The 18,935-nt window shown below is 36.9% G+C and overlaps 3 protein-coding genes across 8 annotated transcripts in view; all 3 read right to left on the minus strand.

Annotated features, from left to right (window-relative positions):
- LOC143715402 (uncharacterized) overlaps positions 1-2,187 on the minus strand; it is a 30,727-nt gene extending 28,540 nt beyond the window's left edge. Inside the window, exon 1 of the mRNA XM_077207161.1 lies at positions 2,027-2,187. Within this exon, the coding sequence (XP_077063276.1) occupies positions 2,027-2,063 (37 nt within the window). The 5' untranslated portion in view covers positions 2,064-2,187. The remainder of the gene's footprint in view (positions 1-2,026) is intronic.
- Positions 2,188-2,409: 222 nt separating this feature from the next.
- On the minus strand, positions 2,410-6,869 carry LOC143715466 (uncharacterized). The gene is made up of 3 exons (XM_077207293.1): positions 6,721-6,869; positions 4,401-4,649; positions 2,410-4,114 (listed from the first exon to the last, which is right to left on the minus strand). Exons 2-3 carry the CDS (start codon positions 4,483-4,485, stop codon positions 3,438-3,440), a joined length of 762 nt encoding a protein of 253 aa, XP_077063408.1. The 5' UTR covers positions 4,486-4,649; positions 6,721-6,869; the 3' UTR covers positions 2,410-3,437.
- A 718-nt stretch (positions 6,870-7,587) lies between these two features.
- The window catches only part of LOC143715427 (uncharacterized), a 34,583-nt gene continuing 23,235 nt past the window's right edge, over positions 7,588-18,935 (minus strand). For 2 of the 6 annotated variants that reach the window (XM_077207210.1, XM_077207209.1), the window contains exons 2-4: positions 17,927-18,175; positions 13,909-14,157; positions 7,588-12,476 (exon numbers count right to left, since the gene is read on the minus strand). In XM_077207210.1, the coding sequence (XP_077063325.1) occupies positions 11,464-12,476; positions 13,909-13,993 (1,098 nt within the window). In that variant the 5' untranslated portion in view covers positions 13,994-14,157; positions 17,927-18,175 and the 3' untranslated portion in view covers positions 7,588-11,463. Of the gene's footprint in view, positions 12,477-13,908; positions 14,158-15,604; positions 15,815-17,926; positions 18,176-18,935 lie in introns of those variants that run through there. The other 4 variants (XM_077207213.1, XM_077207211.1, XM_077207215.1 and 1 more) reach the window with 4 other exon arrangements.

Below are 18,935 nucleotides of genomic sequence, written 5' to 3' on the forward strand. Positions count from 1 at the left end.
TCAAAGACTCTGTTGGCAGTTTTTGTAACCAATTACATTTCTTTTAATTGCTTCCTTTTCTTTTTAAAACAAACAGAAATGTAAAGTGTAGCCGGTGAGGTAGCAATTAGTAAAGGGGCGTGGCCAGGTAGGTAGAGGGTTTTAAGCAGGCACCTGTAAGGAGGCCTAGAGAGGAGGTCCAATCTTTTGTGTAGAACTGTGCTGTTTGGTAGCCTTTCCTTGTGTGTTGGTGCACAGACGCGGTCTGGGTGAGCAGGTAGGCCAAGCGAATATTGACTGTTGTTTTATATTTACAAAGCCTTTTTCATTGAATTAGATGTTTTTAATGCAGACACAAACATTGTGCTGTCCGGTGACATGTCCATGTTGGTTTGTGCATGAACGGTCTGGTGATTTGTTTTATTTCATATTTATGAAGCCTTGTTTTACTAAATTAGGAAATTGTTTTAATGCAGACACAAACATGGTGGATTTGTAGGCCGTTGGTCATGCTCGTTCCTATCTTGGAAGTTGGTCCAGGATTGGTGGATGTTGCAGGTAATTTAAAGTTTGTACAGTGTTTGTAAGTGTCTTGATTTTATTTAATGAGATTAAAGTAAAAAATGTTTTGTGGTTAATTGTGTATTGCTAATTATGTAGGTTTTTTTTGTATTAGGTTTAGTTGATCGCTGTTCCTCGTGTGTTTGTTTTTTTGTTTTGATTTCCCCGTTTAGCCAGTACCTGCGGGTGCGCTGTATGCCTCCAGCGCAATGAGTGTTTAGATGTTGTGAAACATACTGGCTGTTTTCTTTTTTTTTTTTTTTCTCTTGTTTGTATATCACTTCCCAGCCTTGTGTTGCTAGCCAACCCTTGCACTCTCTGTACTATACTGATGCTTTAAAACACATTAACTATTTATTTGCATGAGACTTGAGGTTGTTGTGTTATTGTTTTTTTGGTTTGAGTGTGCGGTATTTCTATTTAATATGATTTTGGGGTTGTTTGTGTAATGTACTTTGTTATTTTGAATTGTCCGGTGTGACAAAGTTGGGAGTGTATTGGGGTTTGTAGGGGGTTGGCTGGTTGGTAACATCTGTGGAGGGGAAATGAGTTTTTTTGGTTCTACCATGTACTTTCTTTTGATTTGATGTATGTATTGTTTATTTATCAATAAATCCTTTTTTTTTTGTCAGTACATTGAAGTTAGTTATTTTATCTCCCTTGTTGGAAGGAACGGTTGCCTCCTTGGTAACAAAAGGCAAATTAAACCATCATTAAAGTATAAAATACTATAATCACATTTTGAGCGAAAGGTGTAACGTTAGTCAGCTCTGGGCTTCTAGGCATCTAGGCTTATAACCGGAGTCTTTTGTGTCCTTGTGCGCAAACACATACGCACACACTTATCTGCTAATACTGTTCATCTCTGCCAATAAATCTGCATCTACAATAAACAAGGAGGAAGTAATTACATTTCATTTATATTATACAACACAAGGGGATGGAGAGGCATAGCGCCAAACATTAGTCTCAAACTGATGAGTGATATCTTCTTGCGGTGCGTTGATCAAAAAGTATATAAAAAATAAGAAAAAAGATCCGCACACGAATATCGGCTAAAAATCTCACAAGATTTATTTTTCAATATGCCACAAATAAAGTGGTAAAGTGCAAAAAAAAGCAAGAGTGCAAAACGTTTTCGGGTTCAACCCTTCATCAATGCAATAGGCTATAGGCCTATATAAATAAACTATTTAATGCAGTAGCGCTCATCGCTCAAAACAGCGGAATATCACCATCACGATCTCTTGCTCACATGTTTTTAACTGGGTATTAACATTTATTTTTAATTAGGCTATTATTCTAGTCCGTAACGCGTTTATTTGTAACTTCACGTTTTTGGTGTATAATTGTTCTTCACTCTCGTCTTTTTAATATGCACATTAAATAAATTCAGAATATAAATTTGCGATTCTCTCTCGTTATTGAACACACTCCTGTGGTCCGTTTTGCAACATGGTTCAATTAAAATCACAGCGTTACATACCTGTCATGCTGGAGACTTTTACCACATATGAATGCATCCAGATGTTGTTTAATTCCTTATAGCTTTTCTCTCAGTGACTACAAAAGCAGTAGACTACAGTTGTGAGCAGTTAGCACTAGCATATCAACCAGAGGAGCTGAGTAAATTCAGTCTCTCATAACACAACAGCAGATTCGACTATTGGAGCAGGTAATTTAGAGATCTGAAAATATCAGTCACTAGTCGGAATTTAGAATAGAAATGTCTCAATTTACTTCAGCGTATGTGTCTTAAATAGTATTTAGACTAGTGGAAATGTATTTAGACATATCGTTTTTTATTAATTAACATTTTCCATTCAGTGCTTCAGGTGTTGGACTTACACTGCAAAGACTTGAAGGGAATGGCAGTTAGATTGTTTTTTATTGATGCAAAAATAAAGAGTTTACATATTTATAAAACACAACAATGTACCCATTGCCAACAGTATACGGAGAAAAAAACAATAATGTGCTAATGAAGGGTAAATAAAAGAGGAAAAGAAAAGGGGAAAAGATGAGGGTGAATTAAATTATTCATCAGTTAAAGTATGCAAATTAAAGGCACTGCAAATAGAAAAGGTTTTATTTCCTTTCGTATTTACTGAAGATTAAATAGATTTGAGATATTTAATTTTAAAAAATGGTTTGTTGTTGGTGAACTTGCCTTTGTGGATATAAAAAAAAATTGCAGAGAAAATGCATTTATAACAAAGTTATTATTTTCTTTACCGGAGTCAGATTTATAGTGTCCTAAGATAATGTATTTTATACATCTTGCAGGATATTAACATTGATAAAATATGTCAAATATTCTTTCAGAATTGTTCAATATACTGACAGTCTAAAAAAAAAAGAAAGACATTTTCTGTGAATTTTGCAAAATAAACATCTTGTGTCAATATCAATTTTACATTTCTTCATGAAATGTCTGACAAAATTGAATTCATTTGAAAGATAGTTTTACTTGATTAATAATAGGATTTTTTTGTTCTTTTCACAATTTAGATTTTCAGATAAATTATTCCAGAAAAAAACGTAAAGACGTCACCCAAATAAAATTTTCAAGGACAACTTACAATATAATTTCTATTTTTCTCTTTTTGAATTTGATCAATGATAAATTTAAAACAATTAATCTTTTGGCCGATACTAGAGATTTTAATTTGTATTCATTGTTTAATAACACCAATTTCGGTCCGTATTCATAAAACATTTTATCTTACCACTAAGAATTCTCCTAAATGGCAGTAAAAGTTCTTAGTTAAGAGTTTTCTCTTAAAATCTGTTCACAAAGCTGCTGAAACCAAACCCTCCAGGACTGAGTTTGGACACCTCTGATCTAGAGGATATTGTGCATTTAGGACAAACTTTGGCATGATGACGATTGTTAATCACTTGCAACATTTTTTTATATGAGTGTGAAGGCTTGATAAATGTTTATAACTCTTCTCACACTCAGCACAGTGGTACGGCTTCTCTCCGGTATGAACTCGCTCGTGTGATTTCAGGTTTCCAGACAGAGTGAAACTCTTGTCACAATATGAGCACTTGAAAGGTTTTTCTCCAGTATGAATTTTTTGGTGCTGTTTCAGATGGTCAGATGTAGTAAAGCTCTTCCCACAGTCACAACACACATGATCTCTCACTTCATCATGTGTTTTCTGGTGCCGTTTCAAATGTTCCAGCCTTGAATAACTCTTTCCACAATGAAAACACACATAAGGCTTCTCATCTGAATGAACTTTCAGGTGTTGTTTTAGATTTGATGATGAAATAAACTCTTTACCACACTGATCACAGTTAAATGGGTTTTCTCCAGAGTGAGTGCGCAGATGATAATTTAGAGCTGATCGACAAGTAAAACTCTTTCCACACTGAGTGCATGGATACGGTTTCTCTCCAGTGTGAATTCTCATGTGTCTGTTAAGGTTTCCTCTTTGTCTGAAACTCTTTCCACACTGAGTGCAGGAGAGCAGCTTATTGGCTTTTGTTCCTTGAATTTTGATGCTCTGCTGTTCCTCCTCTGCTTCATTCAGTTCATGTTTTTGCGGTTTTACTTCCAGCCAATCTAAAATTAAAATATAACGGTTAAAATAAGTTCAAGTGAACTCTGATTCAACAGAAGAAAGGGAGCAACAGATTATCAGATATTTGATGTGCCAAAGGTAGTTCAGTCACTTTCTTGTTAATCTGTTTAAAATGTGTTTGACAACAGCTATACAAGATTATGACCATTTAGATGTATTTTCTGTGTCGTTTATCTGTTGAACTGAAACATCTTGAACCAAACTGAAGCTTTGTTACCTTAATGATTATCAACAGTCAACAATGAAGAATCAAGAATGGACACCAACCTATTTGTTCCTCAGTATCTTCATGTTTTATTCTGGATGGTTCTGGATCACTCATGTCTTCAATCTCCTCTTTAATAAACTCCATCTTTAACAGTCACACAGATTTCAGCTGCTACTCCTGGAGTTTGTCCTTCTCTTGTAGGATGATGGGAATATTCCCAGTATTTATTGGTGAATTGTTGTGGGAGGGGCTTCACTGCAGGTGTGAACTGTGATCACTGTGTGATACTGACGCCCACAGGACCAGATCTGGAAAAATCAAAGATAAGTTACTGAATTTATACTGGATTACTTCAACAGCAAAACAAATATGGTGCCTTTAACTTAGTTCCAATATAGAGCATTTGATGGTTATATATTATAAGGCCCTCTTTTAAGGATCTAAGCGCATGGTCAAAAGCGCAGGGCGAAAGTCTAGAAAAGTTTCACAGATTCACTGTTTACAAGGCGGAATTTGCAAAAAGACTGAGAAAGACTGAGCGCTTCTCCAGAAAGCAAACGGATCTGCTTAAGCGCGAGGTTAAAGCTCAAGTAGGCCATCTACGGGACAATCCGGACTCCACCGTATCTTTATGTACACAAAATTTATCTTTTGCATTGTAATCATTTTATTTTTAAAAATTGGCTAGTTTTTCTGCTGCTCGTCCCTGTGTGCGTTTGCTATTAAAACAACGTGGCGCAGGACGGAAAAAGGATAACTGCGTCAGGCTGAAACTAGCAAGAAACATTTGCTGCATTGCGCCGGGTGTATCTAACCCTAACCCATAGTGTATAAAACTGCACTAGGTTGCTAATTTTTATGTAACCCAGGGTATTATAAGGATGAAACAGTACACAGGTTAAATTATTCAATTATTATCTAAACTAATCAGAAATCTAACAAGACGACAGAAATCCACTTAAAATGTACACTATAGTTTGGCACTCTAACTGTTAATAAACAACACTGCATGCGTCTTGTGGAAAAACTTTGTTGCTGGATCTACTTCTCTCTGTTTATGTCTATGAGAGTCACGCTGGATCTGGACTACTCCGCAGCGGTTGCGTCTAAAGCGCTTCGTCTAAAGTAGTCCGAATATAAACACTTATTACAGGCGTACGGTAGTCATCCAGGATAAGAGAAAAACCTTGTTTGGAAGATGGATTCATGATGTATGCACTCATTATATGGGGGGAATCATTTGTAACAGATCATTTTGTTTAGGGAGCAAAGTTGTTTTCAAACAACACTACTGTCCATGGTAACATCCTAAACTGTAAAATGATAATAAAAGGTGGCGCTTGGAAAAGCAGAAATACAGTGGTTACTCCTGAACACAAGTAGCTTATAAACACAGCATCATACTGAGAAAAATAAAAGAAGACGCCATCAAAACTTTTATGAAGACAACCATTTCCCTTCAGACATTCAAATAAAAACTTGGATCTGCACTAATCATGAATGGCCGATTTCAGTGTCAGAAAGAGAGTTTGCAGGTTTGGTTTCTGTAGCCTTTAATGGCATTTTTAGTCATGTACTTTAACCTGAAGGGTAAAACATTAAAATCACATTAATAAGCGATTATCACATAAAGTGATGATTCTGTAGTTTGTCTGACACTAATGAGGTGCTTGATGTGCCAATTTACAGAAGATCTCAGACATCACCATAATGAATGAGGAGAAAACAGGGACTATTGAACGAGATAACGATGCTTTTAAATTCAGTTTAAAAGCTCATTTTTCAGCTCAGTTAAATTTTATGATTCAGTTATTTGGTTAGACTATTAATTTGGCAATTGTAAGTTATGTTTTCTTTTCACTATTCTCATCAATTGTTAAAAAAAAGTTAATTCAAGAGATTTGGTGATGTGTCCAGTAGTAATGGATCAAGTGAGTTATAATTCAAATAGATTTAGAAAAATAATTCAAAAGAATATAATATTTAGTCTTTAAATAAATAGACTGCATTCCAACAATTGGCATTTTGTCAGAACATCAAGTAAATGAAAAGTTGTTTGTTTAGTTGCCTATTCTGAATCGTGATTTCTATTTTAAACTAAACATCATGATTCTCAATGTATCCAGAATCTTGCAGCTCTACAGAAACGGTGCCATTACGTTGACAATATGTAAATATTTGGATATATTAGTTTACACACTGACACTTGGACAACGCTTCTTCATATGATTCACTAAAGATCTTGAATGTCTAAAACTCTCTCCACACTGAGTAACGTTAGTGCAGTGCAGACAAACCTTTGTCACAATATGAGGGCTTGTTGTTATGTACTCTGGAGCTGGTTAATGTTAAATTCTGTAATCTGGGAACATCTCTCACCTGCAGACTGGAAATATACAGCATCTGGAGAAAATTGTCCACATTTGTCCTTCATTCACGATCGTTAACAGCGTCACTTTCAGACTCAACTGGTGAAAGTTTCAGCTCGTCCGTCACTCTCGCTTCTTTCTTTTGCGCATCACCAGTGCGCAGAGTGTCATGTTTCTTAAAGGGGCCGCAAATTATACAAGTGTAAAAACCCTTTCGCAGCAAGTTTAAAATATTCAAGTTGAGCCCCCAGCGTGATCATTTTAAGGCGACCGTGTTTTAGAATGCATCACCATCATATTTCCACAATAGTGCTGTATGATAAACGTATTGTTTTTATTTAGTTTTTCCTTTTTTTATTTAAAATATTAATTTAAATTAAATTAATTAAATTCACTTATGACGCGTATATAGTTGATAGAACATTTCTCTCATGGACTGTATTTTCTGGCGCTGTTTAGACTCCAGCGGTGAACAACTATTTCCACAAACACATATTAGACTTGTTTTAGAAGGTTAGAGGGTTTTTGTCAAGACAAGATGGTTGTTCTCACAATTGCATGTACTATCAGAACACCGTATAGTAAACTTCGTAAATAAGTAAAAGACTTCATGTATATATCATGTATTTCACGTACATATATCTAATTCAATATAGACCTACTACACAATCCATCCAGGCAGATTTTTGCAAAAAACATATTTACACTATAAGAGTTGTTGAAGCTTTAACTTTTCCAACCATTTCACCAAAAAAAGAGAAAAAAAAACCCTAGATAATCTCCATATTTTATCTTGAAGTATTTACCTGAAAGCATTTGACATGAAAACGAATGTTGATCACTTGCAACATATTTTCATAGGAGTGTGAAGACTTGGTTAAATGTTCGAAACTCTTCTCAACTGACCTTTATTTATTTATAGAGCACTTTCAACACCACAAGTGGAACCAAAGTGCTGTACAGAAAAAGATAAAATTAAATAAAAAAAATAATAAAAACAATGCAAACATATGACATACACAGCTTACAAAGCAGTTTCAAATTCTAAAACAAATAAATAAGTTAAGCGAACTCTGAAATACACCTAATAGGAGAATATTAAACAGACCATTCCAGAGCCTAGGAGCTACAACAGAGAATGGCCGATCACCTTTACATTTTAAACAAGATCGGGGAGCCATGAGGAGCAATTGATCATTTGAGCACAGAGATGTACCAGATTTATAGAGACTGGTTAACCCAGTAACTTACTCTGGTGCTTAGCCATGCAACGCCTTACAAACAGACAACAGCACTTTGTAATGAATCATGTATCGTATGGGAAACCAATTGCATTTTGATTAACACAGGAGTAATATGCTCTCTCTTCTTAGTACCTGTTATAAGTCTGGCAGCTGAGTTCTGAACAAGCTGCAAACGAGAGAGAGGCCTGACACCTAGATACAATACATTACAGTAATCCAAACGGGATGACACAAAGGCATGAACAACCTTCTCCATATCTTCAAACGAGAGGATAGATTTCAATTTAGATATTGATCTAAAATGGAAAAAACTATTTTCCATCTTAGAACACAGCATTGATTTGCTGGTGCAATTTAAAGCTCCCGTTCTTCGCAATTCCATTTTTCAAACTTTAACGTAGTGTGTAATGTTGCTGTTAGAGCATAAATAATACCTGTAAAATCATAAAGCTCAAAGTTCAATGCCTAGCGAGATATTTTATTTAACAGAAGACCCCTTTCAAAGCCTACAGCGAACGTCCGGTTTTGGACTACATCCCTCTACTTCCTTTTTTAATGACGTAATTAGAACAGTTTTTTGACTAATCTCCGCCCACAGGAATACACAAAAAAGGGGGCGTGGTCTTGTTGAGCTCCCACGGAGAAGAGAAAGAGTATCGTTTGTAGAGTGTGTTTGTCGCCATGTCGTCGAGACGCTGTTATTTTCATGCCGGAGTCAATTCACCTTTGTTTGGCCTTCCCAGGGACGCTGTGCTTAGAGATCAATGGTTACAATTTATGTTTAACTCGGTTCCTGAAAAATATAATCCTCATTTAAAACTATGTGCAGCACATTTTGCCGAGGACAACTTCCTCAATCTCAATCAGTTTAATGCCAGATTCGCACAAAGATTGTTCTTGAAAGATGGAGCAGTTCCCTCTTTGTCTGGAGAAGGCGTTGTTTATGGACCACAACCGGTAAGTGTATTTTATTATTTAAGTTGGTGCGTTTAACCGTTTCTGTAACTAATTACACAAAGTGCAACGCTGTTTAGCTTTGTTAACTAGATGGGAATTGAAACTAATCCAACAAATTTTTTACTAATCAAAACTCGTGCACACGTGTAACTAAGGTAGGAATAAACAATGGACTTATTTTAAAAATTCAACAACACCATCATTCATTCAACACAACACCATTCGACAGACGGAAAAAAAAACATATACCACAAGCTTTTATAACAGTTTGTAACATTTAACATTACATTTTAACCAATTAAAAGTATGACAACTACTAAATAAACAGCTTACCATTGTGAAACAACCTGCAAAAGTTGTGTTTGAACAGGTTCTAATCGATTCTCTTCATCTATGTTCTCCGGGTCTGATTCAGGCTCAAATTGATATGGTAATATGTTTGTCATTTTTACAATGACAATCAGGGCATGCATCTCCAATTTATGGTAAGAGGCGTGACCTTTCCGGGCAACGTGCGATAAGCTGCTGTCGAATCACAAACGGGAACCGCTGGCACAATCAGAACTCGTTACGTATTTCTGAAGGAGGGACTTCATAGAACAAGGAAGTCATCGGCCCGTTTTTTGGACAGTGGAAACCACGGTATACAGATAAGTAAATTGTGTGAAAAATACCGTTTTTTTACACGCGAAACAAGAACACATGTTATATTGCACACTGTAAACACAATCAAAGCTTAAAAAAAACACATGAAGAACGGGACCTTTAAGCTTTGAGTCAAAAATGACACCAAGATTTCTTACGCTGTACAGATTCTTCCCAGGAAACAATCCAAGGCAGTCATAAACATCCTCTACACACTCCTTACAAAATAAAATCATCTTTGGCTTATCCTCATTCAATTGGAGAAAGTTATTCGCCAAACAGCACTTAACCTTGGCCAAACATTCATGCAGGGACTGAATTGCACATTTATGCCCATGCCTCAGTGGTAAATAAATTTGAGAATCATCCGTATAGAGATGATAGTGAACCCCAAATTTCTCACAAATAGAGGGAGCATATAAAAAGGCAAATAAAATTGGTCCCAAGATAGAACCCTGAGGAACCCCAGACACAAGAGGGTCCACAGTAGAAGAATAATCCCCTAAACTGACTGAAAAATCTTTCAAATTGAAATCTTTCGAATACCAACCTGATTACTAAGACGATCAATGAAAATATTATGATCAACAGTATCAAAAGTAAAACAACAGCTTCTAGAATCAACGCCTAGTAAGACGTCATTAGAGACCCTCAGAGGAGCAGACTCTTTTGCCTGACTGGAATCTATCTAAAATTATACTCCTCATTAAAAAGTCATAAAGCTGTACAGAATTTTTTCCAGTATCTTATATATAAAAGGCAATTTCAAAACGGGTCGAACACTATTCATGTAAAAGGGGTCTAAGCCGGGTTTTTTTTTAATTTATTTAGAAGGGGCTTAATAACAGCATGCTTAAAAGTTGCAGGAACAACAACAGATGACAAACTAACATTCATAATAGACAAAATACTTAGACCAATGGAATCAAGTACCTCCTTAAACAGAAAAGAAGGAATCACATGACCAGGAGACCTGGTGGGCTTCATATCCAGCCCTCCTACACTCCGGCCTAAGAGCACAATACTGATAAACCAGGGCTCTGATTTTACCTTTTTTTCATGACTTCAAAGGGAGCCACAATGGCTAAAATATCTAAACAAGATCAGTTAAATTGATTGACTAACTCTTCTAAACCCAGAGGGAGAGGGTGACTCAATCAATGTAATTAAAGGACAGACCTCAAAAACAGCTGGAAATTTAGCTGTGCAAGGTGCGAGTACATGCGATTTAACAGAGGGAGAAACATTATTACACAGAGCACCACAAAGAAAGTTAAAAACAGTCAGATAAACAAGAATCAGTAAAAACAGTATAAACAATCTTCACACTACCAACAGAGAACCCCAAAGATGACAAGGTCAAGCGTAAGAGCATGCTCATGAGTTGGTCCAAAAACACATGGTAAAAAGTCAACTGACTAATATACTTTAAAATGCTCTCACCAGGGGCTTTGAAGGGCAGCACACGTTGAAATCCCCCAAAATGAAAATATTGTCAAAAGAGGGGGCAATTGCAGATAAAAATTCAGAGATCTCCTGTATAAAATCCCCATTAAAGTTTGGGGGTCTATAAATCAAAGCACATAACACAGATTTAAAAGAATTCTATGTAATTAACCTATTTAAAGGTACAATAAAACTGCAAGACCCCCGCCCAAAAGAGTTAGGGGTACTGAAAAAACTGCAACCAGGAAAAGAAAGTTCAGAGAGAGGAGATTTCGCCAGCATTAAGCCAAGACTCAGTGACAAATAAAAAATCAATTTAATGAGAAAGAAAGAGATCATTCAAAATAAAGGTCTTATTTCCCAGAGATCTCACATTAATCAACACCATTGTCACTGGAATGTTGTCAAGAGAGTATTGAAAAGAGGAATCCTAAAAAGAGGAATTTTAACACTGAGTACAGCTACTCTCCAGTATGAGCTCGCTCGTGTAATTTCAGGTTTCCAGACTGAGTGAAACTCTTGTCACAAACTGAGCACTTGTAAGGTTTGTCTCCGGTATGAAGTCGCTCATGTGATTTCAGGCTCCCAGACTGAGTGAAACTCTTGTCACAATATGAGCACTTGTAAGGTTTTTCTCCAGTATGAATTCTTTGGTGCTGTCTCAGTTCACCAGCTCTAGTAAAGCTCTTCCCACAGTCACAACACACATGATCTCTCACTTCATCATGCGTTTTCTGGTGCACTTTTAAACTGTCCAGCCGTGAATAACTCTTTCCACAGAGAGAACACAAGTGAGGCTTAACACCTGAATGAACAGTTAGGTGTTTTTTGAGATATGATGGTGAAATAAAATCTTTACCACACTGATCACACTTAAATGGTTTTTCGCCAGAGTGAATGTGCAGATGATACTTAAAAGATTTTGGACATTTGAAACTCTTCTCACACTGAGTACAGTGGTACGGCTTCTCTCCAGTATGAACCCGTTGATGATGTTTCAATTCACTAGTTGTAATAAAGCTCTTCCCACACTCAAAGCACACATGATCTCTCACTTTATTATGTGTTTTCTGGTGTGTTTTATAATTGTCCAGTCGAGAAAAACTCTTTCCACAGAGAGAACACACATAAGGCATTTTGTCTGAATGAACTTTGAGATGTGTTATTAGATTTGATGACGAAATAAAATCTTTACCACACTGATCACAATTAAAGGGTTTTTCTCCAGAGTGAATACGCAGATGAATTTTAAGTATGGATGAAGATGTGAAACTCTTTCCACACTGAGTGCATGGATACGGTTTCTCTCCAGTGTGAATTCTCATGTGCACATTAAGGTTTTGTTCATTTTGCAAACTCTTTCCACACTGAGAGCAGGAGTGCAGCTTTTTGACTTTTGTTCCTTGAGTTTTGAAGTCACAGTCTTTCTTTACTTTATGCAGTTCTTCTCTTTGCTCCATTATTTCCATCTGATCTAAAATAGACATTAAGTAGGTATAATCAGTATAAGCAGGATAAATTCAATGAAAATTCAAGTGAACACTTAGCAGAAAACAAGAGAGTAGGTTTCTGTCTGTGTGAGTATAAAGTATCAGATCTTTGACGTTGAAGGTTTGCCAGCAAGCATTTTTCCACAAAAAACGATGTCTGATAGCTGTCCAAATACAGCCCTGATGTATGGGCTAAAACAAGGCAAAATTTGGGCTGTCAGTGAAAATATAAAAGACGTCTAACCATAGCCCAGGTATAGAATAGTCATCAATTAGATAACATGTCAAAGAAATAAAACCAAACACCTTGTTATCACTGTTGACTTTGTTTACATTAGGGGTGGGAATTGGCAAAAATGTGACGATTCGATAGTATTGCGATATTTGGGCCACGATTCAATATTATTGCGATTCTAAACATATTGCGATACAGCAAGTATTGCGATTCGATTCTGCGATATATTGCGATTCATGTCCCCCATTTTATTCAAAGCCATTACAAAAAATTAGGAAAATAAGACTCCTCAACTCACTTCAAATGTCACATTTAATTCTGTAAACATTATCTTCTACACATTAACTGAAGTGCAAAAACTTGAAAACTTGTTCTTGAACATTCAGGACACAGCACCTTATTACAGGATAGGACGTAATTATTCTCTGAATAGGAGACCTCTCACATGAATGGTAAGCTCCTAGCACAAAACTTAAAATTATTTAAAAACAATAGAGTAACATAAAGCAGATATAATTGAGTAACATAAATCTGAGAATAATCATAAAACCGAAATTTACCCACACTTTCGATTTGAAAGAAAACGGACCGTCGTGTACAGCCGGTTGTAATAGTGAAGCCATTTTCGCTTGAATTTGCTGTTTAATGCACAACAACAAAGCATCGCAACAAACGCCACCTTGTGGATGTAATATGCAAATGTAAATGATCAGAGTAAACTCTGAGAAAATCCGAAAGTAAAACATATAATTTCATAATTGAATATTGCAATACTTTGCGCTACTGTATCGATATAATTGCGGGCGCAAAATATCGCGATACTGAACAGAATCTATTTTTTCCCCCACCAATAGTTTACATTATGGAATATTATCTCGCAAGTTAGGCAAAAGTTTCATTAAGTTTTGGCAAAAATGATGTGTAAACAAATTCAAGATTATTTTGGCTAGAAGTGGGTTACTCATAGCTGGACTATATCGGGGCTAGTTAACCTAGACGGTGAAATGATGACTATTGCTTGCTGGGTTGTTATATAATTTTCATTAATTTGAATGATTAAAATGTTTTTGACAACTGATATACACAAAGTGATTTAGATGAATTTCTACATCATTTATCATCCATATACTAATTAATTTCACAGCTAACAAAGCAGTCAACAATCAAGAATAGACACAAACCTATTTGTTCCTCAGTATCTTCATGTTTTATTCTGGATGGTTCTGGATCACTCATGTCTTCAATCTCCTCTTTAATAAACTCCATCTTTAACAGTCACACAGATTTCAGCTGCTACTCCTGGAGTTTGTCCTTCTCTTGTAGGATGATGGGAATATTCCCAGTATTTATTGGTGAATTGTTGTGGGAGGGGCTTCACTGCAGGTGTGAACTGTGATCACTGTGTGATACTGACGCCCACAGGACCAGATCTGGAAAAAAAAGGAAAAAGATTTAAAAAAGAATTTATACTTCAATACTTTAACAGAAAATGCATATGGTGCCTTTCCCCACCCCAACACAGCGAGCTGCCTCCCAAAATAATTGTGCCCCTAGCCACCAGGGCCAAGGTCTGGAAATCCATCGCCGGCTTGTCAAAATGGGTTCTGAATGGGTTAAATTCGCTCGCAGTCCCGTCGCGCTACGTGGGCATAATTAGGGTCTTGCCCGTTCAACACGTCATGTCAGACACGGCCCTTGCTTTGGACCCTTGTTCAAGTGTCCCAACTCGGGTAAGAGATCATGTCGTTGCGCTTGTCATAGCACAGCGTGATTGGATTGGTTCCCCATACCGTATAACTACGCAAAACGACTGACCATTCGAAAGGGAACGACTCGGTTACTAACGCAACCTTGGTACCCTGAGATAAGGGGACAAGTATTGCGTAGATGGCCGTGCTATGGCTCACACAACTCTGCGTTCGGTCGCTTCAGTCGATAAACCTGAATCCATGGCAAAATCGAGCATCTTTTATAGGCGGATGCCCCGCCCATTCTGTCGGGCTTTGCACCAATTGTCTCGCACAGTTACGCCGCTCTGCCATAGGTTCGTGCAGTTACCACTGACCAGCCAATAGCGTGCGAGTAGTCTCTGCTCTGTTATGGCTGGGGGGGGTGTCTTTTCGCGAGTCTTCGCTCGAGTCTTTTCAAACGAGCAGCAGGTAACGTTTAAGCTAATACGGAAAATTACATTTATCCTACCATAACCATGCTATTCTAAAAGTTGCTGCAGCGTGCAAGTTATTCTTAACTACAATAACGTTTACTGTCAGATATCAAATAGACGTTTAGAAGATGTCTTTAAGATGTAATGATTTAGAATGCATGTTAATCTGACATCTTCTAAACGTCTATTTGATATCTGACAGGAAACGTCCTATAGACGTATTGCAGATGAGCAAACACTCTTAAAAATACGTCTTCCAGATGCAAACATCACATCAAATAGACTTGTGCTATCTGGGAAGTAATGATCCTGTAATTTTTCAGACACTATAATGACGTGCGTCGTGGGAACATTTAAGATCTCAGACATCACCATAATGAATGAGGTAAATTACATGTTATTTGGTTTAATTGTATATTCAGAATCGTGGTTTCTATTGTGAACAATGATTCTCAATTTAACCAGAATACATATCTACAGAAAGGGTGCCATTACTTTGACAATACAAATGTACAAATTTGTCACGCCAATCAGGTATCGTTACATGAAAACAAAATCACTGGAAGAATGGATATGCTTTGCTCACTGTGAAACTTGGACAACGCTTCTTTATATGATACACTACAGAGCTTGAATGACTCTCTAAAACTCTCTCCACATTAGTGGCTTCTCTCCAGTATGAACTCGCTCGTGTGATTTCAGTGCAGACAAACCTTATTCACGATATGAGGGCTTGCACTCGGAGCTGGATAATGTTAAACTCTGTAATCTGGGAACACCCTACCCTTCACCTGCAGAGTGGAAATATACGGCATCCAGACAAAATACTCCATATTTGTTCTTCATTTACGATAGTTAACAGCGTCACTTTCAGCCTCGACTGGTGAAAGTCTAATCTTGTCTCGTCTCTCTCGCTTCTCTCTTCTGCGCAGGCGCATTGCGCGATGTCATGTTTCTTAAAGGGGCCGCATATTATATCATTGTATTCAAAGGGGTTAGTTCATTTAGTAAGTCAATATTCAGGGAAAGGCAATCGATTTGCCTTTTTTTTTAAGTAAAGTTAACTAATTAGGAATAACACTTCGAACACTTTGCTAAAATTGCTATGGCTGCTACTAGTCAATCATTATCAACAAAATCTATCTTTTTTTTGTTGACATCTGTCTAAAATTGAGAGTCTACCCATTAATAATTTGGTCACGGAGCAGTTGCGCAATGTCAGAATTTCAATTAATCTAATATTCGGGAAAACGGCACTCTTGATTTTATGTTGCTTGGTGGTATGCTTGAGTTGTTCCTCATATAAATATAAAAACATAGGAAAATAACATATTTGTTACCCCAATATCTTGAATTTTGGGGGCATTTTTGTTATTTGTAATGGCTTTTCTGCCCCAGTGTAACATGTAACAAACAGTATAGAAATGATCAATCTCAATAAAGAAATGTGACACAAAAAAAATACAAATTTATCAATATTCTTCCAAAAGTTCTCAAAGCCGGAAAGAGAGTTGTTTTGTGCAGTCCTGTGACCACAAACAAACAGGAGAAAATGTGACCGAATTTAATATGGTCTGTACAGTGGAAATGCGGTTAATGATTTCTGAATGGCATATAAATAAACAAACCAAACAAACGCAAACAGGTAAAAGTGAAGTCACTTCCGGACAGAGTCCAGTCTAGACCAATGGAGAGTCCGGCTGTGTTCAAAACACACATGATTTCTCTCATGGTCTGTATTTTCTGGAGCTGTTTAGAGTCCAAATGTGAAAAACTCTTTCCACAAACACATACAGTATTAGACTTGTTTTCAGTTTAAACAATCACAGTTAATGACAAGATGTTTTTTCAGTTTATTTCTCATAATTGCATGTACTATCAGAAGACAATGTAGTAAACCTAGTAAATAAGTATGACATGAGTATATATCTAATTCAAGTTAGAGATTTTGCAAAAAAAGAAAGGAAAAAAAAGTACACTTTTGAAGCTTTAACTCTTAAATCTTTCTAGTCTTCCATTCATTTTAACAAATAAAAAAATATAGACAATCTCCATATTTTATCTTGCGGAATTTACATTAATGTATTTGATATGAAAACGAATGTTGATCACTTACAACAGTTTTTCATATGAGCATGAAGGCTTGATAAATGTTTAAAACTCTCTTCACACTCAGCACAGTGGTACGGCTTCTCTCCAGTATGAACTCGCTCGTGTGAATTCAGATTTCCAGACTGAGTGAAACTCTGTTCACAATATGAGCACTTGTAAGGTCTTTCTCCAGTATGAATTCGCTGGTGCTGTTTCAGATGACTAGATGTAGTAAAGCTCTTCCCACAGTCACAACACACATGATCTCTCACTTCATCATGTGTTTTCTGGTGCCGTTTACAACTGATCAGTCGTGAAAAACTCTTTCCACAGAGAGAACACACATAAGGCCTCTCATCTGAATGAACTTTCAGGTGTGATTTTAGATGTGATGACAAAATAAACTCTTTACCACACTGATCACAGTTAAATGGTTTTTCTCCAGAATGAATACGTAGATGAATTTTGAGTAAGGATGAAGATGTGAAACGTTTTCCACACTGAGTGCATGGATACGGTTTCTCTCCAGTGTGAATTCTCATGTGTCTGTTAAGGTCTCCTTTTTGACTGAAACTCTTTCCACACTGTGAGCAGGAGTGCAGCTTTTTGGCTTTTGTACCTTGAGTCCTGAAGTCACTGTGTTTTTTTTCTTCATTCAGTTCTTCTCTTAGCTCTGTTATTTCCATCTGATCTAAAATGAACATATCAAGTAGTTATAATCAGTTTAAGGAGAATAATTTCAAGGAAAATTCAAGTGAACACAAGCAGACAACAAGAGAATATATAAACCTATAGGGTTTATGTCTGTGTGAGTATAAAGCACCAGATCTTTGACTTGATGGTTTGTTATATAATTCTCATTAATTTTAATACTTAAAATTTATTTGACACATTTCACAGCCACCAAAGCAGTCAACAATGAAGAATCAAGAATGGACACCAACCTATTTGTTCCTCAGTATCTTCATGTTTTATTCTGGATGGTTCTGGATCACTCATGTCTTCAATCTCCTCTTTAATAAACTCCATCTTTAACAGTCACACAGATTTCAGCTGCTACTCCTGGAGTTTGTCCTTCTCTTGTAGGATGATGGGAATATTCCCAGTATTTATTGGTTAATTGTTGTGGGAGGGGCTTCACTGCAGGTGTGAACTGTGATCACTGTGTGATAATGACGCACACAGGACCAGATCTAGAAAAAAAACAAAAGATTTAAAAAATAATTTATACTGGATTACTTTAACATTAAACGCATATGGTACCTTTTCCTGCCATATTCTATGGTTAGACGAGCTGCTTATATAGGCACATGCCCCGCCCCCTTTGGCAGGCTCTGCGCTCGGTTCAGGATGCGCCCGATTGGTTTGTGCAATTCTCAGCACTGCGTTAATTTAATAAAAGGATTAAATTAGCAGAGAAAAATAGGTTTTTCCCATAGAGTCTAGCAAGGCGCAATACTCGTTCCTGTTATCTCAGGGAACCAATGTTATGTTAGTAACCAAGACATTAAATGATTCAATAAATATCTAAACTAATTAGAAGTCTAACAAGATGACAGAAATCCACTTAAAATGTACACTATCACTCTAGCTGTTAATAAACAAAACTGCATGCCTCTTGCGGAAGAACTTTGTAGCCGGAGCTACTTCTCTCAGTTTATATCTATGACGATTCACTCAGGTATTGGGCTACTCCGTAGGGGTTGCGTCCCGCTTCGTCTAAAGTACAGTGCGTGCAAAATTATTAGGCACGTTGACATCAAGTGGATCAGGGAGGATAGAGCCCCATCCTTCTTGTGGCCCCTCTCTGGAGGACCCAACCTTGGTTTCCCGAGTTGATTCAGTTGCTATCAGCAGTCCCATGGCCAAATCCCCTGAGGAAAGACAAGACAATCTGGCATCCCCAACCCAAGCTGTGTCCACTTATGTCCCCTCAATGGGAACTTACAGACC

The sequence above is a fragment of the Siphateles boraxobius genome, unplaced genomic scaffold (genome assembly GCF_051911475.1).
Source record: "Siphateles boraxobius isolate OS27281-9 unplaced genomic scaffold, OSU_SipBor_1 6, whole genome shotgun sequence".
Classification (NCBI taxonomy): Eukaryota; Metazoa; Chordata; class Actinopteri; order Cypriniformes; family Leuciscidae; genus Siphateles; species Siphateles boraxobius.

Excerpts from the sequence above, each read along its gene's own strand:
- LOC143715466 (XM_077207293.1), bottom strand. The coding sequence starts at position 4,485 with ATGGAGTTTATTAAAGAGGAGATTGAAGACATGAGTGATCCAGAACCA. Across the intron at positions 4,115-4,400 it reads AGATACTGAGGAACAAATAG|ATTGGCTGGAAGTAAAACCG; the intron begins GTTGGTGTCCAT and ends TTTTAATTTTAG.